Genomic DNA, 4499 nt, shown 5'->3' with positions numbered 1-4499 from the left:
ATCTGGTGTCCCAGGTAATGCACATCATTCATGCCGATCTGACACTTACTGGGTTTGACAGTCAGGTTGGCATCGGTCAATCGGTCCAGGACCTGTGACAGGTGCATCAGGTGTTCTTCCCAGGTAGGGCTGAACACAGCGATGTCATCCAGGTAGGCTACGTCAAAGGGTTCCAGCCCCTCCAGTAAATCATTCATGACTCTCTGGAAGGTAGCTGGGGCATTCTTCATCCCAAACGGCATGACGGTAAATTCGAACAAGCCGAATGGGGTGATGAAAGCCGACTTTTCCCGAGCCTCAGGGGCCAGAGGAATTTACCAGTACCCCCTGCTCAGATCCATGATTGTTATATAGTGGGCGGCCGCCAGCCTATCTAATAACTCATCAATCCGGGGCATGGGGTAGGCATCTGCAGTGGTGATGGCATTCAGCTTCCGGTAGTCCACACAGAACCTGGTCGTCCGATCCTTTTTGGGGACCAGGACTACTGGGGATGCCCAGGCACTGTGGGACTTCTGAATCACCCCCAGCTGCAGCATTTCCTCCACCTCCCTTTTCATGTCAGCCAGCACCTCCAAGGAGACGCGATAGGCCGACTGTTTAATGGGCGGATGTGTCCCGGTGTCCACCTGGTGGATAGCGAGGTGCGTCCTCCCAGGTTTCCCTGTAAACCTGCTACCATGTACTGCCAGCACTCTCTTTAGCCCAGGTACCTGGGTGGGGGTTAGTTTGGAGTTAATCAGGAGTTCTGAGTCTACCTCCCTGCTGTCAACTAGCAGGTCTAAAAGTGGATGAGCCTCCTCAGGCTCCGGCCTGCTGCAGACTGGTATGACATAGGCCGTGCGCTCATGATGGGCTTTGAGCATGTTCACATGAATGGCCCTCTGCCGTCTACTCCCTTCCCCCAACCTGACCAAGTAGGTGACATCATTCAGGCACTGGGTGATGGTGTACAGGCCTTTCCATGCGGCTTGGAGTTTGTTCTTCCGCAGGAGAAGCAGAGCATACACCTGCTGACCAACATTGAAGGTCCGCTCTCTAGCATTACGGTCATACCACTGTTTCTGGTTGGTCTGGGCCTTGGTCATGTTTTCCCGTACAATTCCCACCAGCGTCTCCATTTTATCTCTGAATTTTAGAACGTAATCCACAACTGAGACCTCTGGGTCGGCAATCTTGCCCTCCTGGGTCTCACGGATTAGATCCAGGGGCCCTCTTACCCTCCGTCCATACAGAAGTTCGAATGGCGAAAAGCCTGTGGACTCCTGAGGCACCTCTCTGTAAGCAAACAGCAGATGAGGCAGATATCGTTCCCAGTCCTTGCCCTGGGAGTGCACAAAGGTGCACAACATTTGTTTCAGGGTGCCATTGAAACGCTCACACAAGCCGTTGGTTTGTGGATGATAAGCACTGGCCACGATATGCGTCATCTGTATCTTCAGACAGAGAGCTTGCATCAGGTCAGACATAAACTGAGGTCCTTGATCGCTAATGAGTTCGGCTGGGAACCCCACTCTTGTGAAGATTCCCAGCAGAGCATCAGCAACCTTGTCTGTCCGGAGGCAGGAGAGAGCCACTGCCTCTGGATACCGTGTGGCATAGTCGACAACTGTCAGGATAAAACGTTTGCCTGAACTGCTAGGGATGGCCAAAGGCCCAATGATATCCACCGCCACCCTCTTAAAAGGTTCGTCAATCACAGGCAAAGGTTTTAGCGGAGCCCGCTGTACATCCCCTACCTTGCCAACTCACTGGCAGGTAACACAGGACCGACAGTAGTCAGCTATGTCAGTGAGCATCGTAGGCCAATAAAAGTTATGCCTCAACCGCCCTCGGGTCTTAGTAATTCCCAAGTGCCCTGCTAGGGGAATCTCATGAGCCACTTTTAGCAGCTGTCCCCTAAATGGCCTGGGTACAACTAGCTGCCTGCTTCTTGTGTCAGATTCATTCCCCTCTGCAGGCAAACCTTCTCTGTACAGTTTCCCTTTCTCCCAGTAGACCTTTGTTTGCAATTCTCTGCAAGGGGGCGATCAGCTGAACTCCTGAGCTGTGCTAGTGTTTGGTCGGTCTGCAGTGCTGTTTCAAAGGCAGAACCACAAGTCCCAGCCAGCAGTCCTGTGGCAAACAAGGACGGCTGCTGAGGCTCAACAGAGGTGTAGAACAGGGAGAGGGCCCAGAGACCTCCTCCTGCTGTTCTGCGATCAGGGCCTGCACCTCGGCCGCCTTGGCAGCACTGCGAGTGACCACTAAAATGGGCAATGCATTATCATCAACATCAGCATCAACATCAGCATCATCACATTTAACATTTATCATTGCAGCATCATTGGAACCTGTATCAGTTACCTTCCCAAGCAAGGGGGTCTCCTCTCCTGTTTCTGAATAAGGAGGACCTTGCACTTCAACTTCACCCTCCCCCTCCCTCTGTCCATCCACAGGTTTCCCAGATATTACCCCAACATCTGTACACAGTACCTTGGTAGGTCCAGAGAGTTCCGTGGGAGCATCCTGGGTGCTCTTAGCAGGGACATAGTAAGAAACAAGGGTACCTAAATCAGCACCCAACAACACAGCAGTAGGGATCTCCTCTGAGACGCCCACCTCTCTCATCCCACTCCCGGCACCCCAATCGATGAAAACATAGGCACGGGGCACACAGGAAAGGGTTCCCCCCACTCCAGTGAGGGTAAGAAACTTCTCTGGGATGATGTCTGTTTCTTCTATCACCTCTGGTCTGACCAACGTAACTTCTGCTCCAGTGTCACGCAACCCTATTACAGTCCGGTGGCCTACGGTGACAGGCTGCAAGTTGGCATTGGTTACTGGAGGTTTCCCACTGACGAACAGTACAGCAGAAGGGTTGCTGGCCGGATGGCCAGGTGATGTCAGCTTCTTCTGCTCAGGGCACTGTGCCTTGAGATGTCCGGCTTTCCCGCAGGTGTAGCATGTGCGATTATTAGTCAGGAATGCCTTGGCACCAGGAACTGCAGGTTCCATCTGCTGAGGGACTTGGTTGGCAGGTGGAGGAGGGGTTGCCATGTGCGATTTCCCTCCTTTCCATCCGTTCGGAGAAGCCTTGCGATGGTCAGATACCCGAGAGTGGATATAGGTATCTGCCAGTTCTGCTGCTACTTTAGCCGAGGTTGGCTTTCGCTCCAGCACAAACTGTCTGACGTCTGTAGGACAGATGTGCAAAAGTTGATCTTCAATCATAAGATCTTCCAGGGACTCAAAAGAATCAGCTTTCAAGCCTTTAGTCCACTGCCGAAATGTGGTGCGTAAGCGACTTTCCACATCCAGGTATGAGTCTCCAGGCCCTTTTTGCAAGGACCTAAAACGCTTCCGGTACACTTCCGGGGTTAGCTGAAATTTTTGGATGATCGCAGCCTTTAGGGCCTCATAATCATTGCCCTGCTCTTCAGACAGTTCAACATAAGCATCCAGGGCCTTGCCTCGTAGCCCTGGCGTCAGGTACCGGGCCCATTGTGCTGGGGGCAGATGGTACTGACGGAAAGTTTTTTCAAACGACAGTAGATACACGTCAATGTCACTGTCCTTTTCCATAACAGGAAATTTGGCTGCCGGAGCTACTGGCAGAGCGGCATCCCTGTGCTCTAGGGATCCGGGGTTCTGAACCTGTCGCTGCTGCTGGAGCCTAGTCATCTCCAGTTCGTGTCGACGATCAGCTTCCCTCTGCGCAGCCTCCCTCTCAGCCTGGCGTTCCTCTCGCTCAGCCGCAGCCCTGCGCTCGTCTCTCTCAGCTTGACACTCGAGAAACTGCAGGTACACCACAGGATCCGTTTCCCTGAGGTGTTGTAGCGTTTCCTGCATTTGAGGAGAGTCCATGCTGGTTGCAAGCAATGGGGTGTTGGCCTGCTCATGCGGTGGCTTGGGGGTAACAATCCGTGGTATTCCAGTGTCAGTCTCTGCTGGCCTATCCGGTGAGGCCGCCTCTGAACCACTGGGCTCTGGAGTAGCGGAACCCCTTTCTGGTCCGGTTCCCTCCAGGTTCTGGTTTGCCTGGATATCAAACTCCTGTAGGGCATGTATCAAGCCTTCACGATTTTTGCCATTAATGTCAATTCCTCTTCCTGCGCACTCAGCAGTTAGGTCATTTTTGTTCATCTTTTTATATGCTGATAACCCAGACATGTTGCAAGCAGAAAAGATAGAACAGAAAGCAGAGGTAGGAAAAGGGGTAGGAAGGAGCTGTTGCTGTATGTCTCTCTTTAACATAAAAAAAAAATATATATGCACCAGCTTGTCTCTAAGGACCGTTTCCAAAAAGGTTACAATCCTTCAGTGCAGAGCTAATTCCTAACAATGCACTGAATGCTCTTAATGCAAAGCTATCCCGCTACGCTGCCAGCCAATATGTGACGAACGCGAGTGTCAGATCTCCGCCCTCCCCGCCAACTTGCGACGAAGGACAGGCCGACCTCACACCACGCTGTCACTTACGTAACAATGCCACTCTCAGCTGCGCCCAGCACAAAGAT

At 52.4% G+C, this 4499-nt stretch overlaps 1 protein-coding gene across 1 annotated transcript; it reads right to left on the bottom strand.

The window, feature by feature from the left end:
- Nucleotides 1-2052: 2052 nt before the first annotated feature.
- On the bottom strand, nt 2053-4192 carry LOC120916810. Its single transcript, XM_040327752.1, has one exon. The coding sequence runs from the start codon at nt 4150-4152 to the stop codon at nt 2053-2055; it is 2100 nt and encodes a 699-aa protein (XP_040183686.1). The 5' UTR covers nt 4153-4192.
- Between the last annotated feature and the right edge of the window lie 307 nt (nt 4193-4499).

This window comes from Rana temporaria, chromosome 11 (assembly GCF_905171775.1).
Source record: "Rana temporaria chromosome 11, aRanTem1.1, whole genome shotgun sequence".
Taxonomy (NCBI): domain Eukaryota; kingdom Metazoa; phylum Chordata; class Amphibia; order Anura; family Ranidae; genus Rana; species Rana temporaria.
The sequence above is the reverse complement of the archived record's forward strand: the minus strand, read 5'-3'. Positions and strand labels throughout refer to the sequence as shown.

Coding starts and splice junctions, on each gene's coding strand:
- LOC120916810 (XM_040327752.1), bottom strand. CDS start 4,152: ATGTCTGGGTTATCAGCATATAAAAAGATGAACAAAAATGACCTAACT.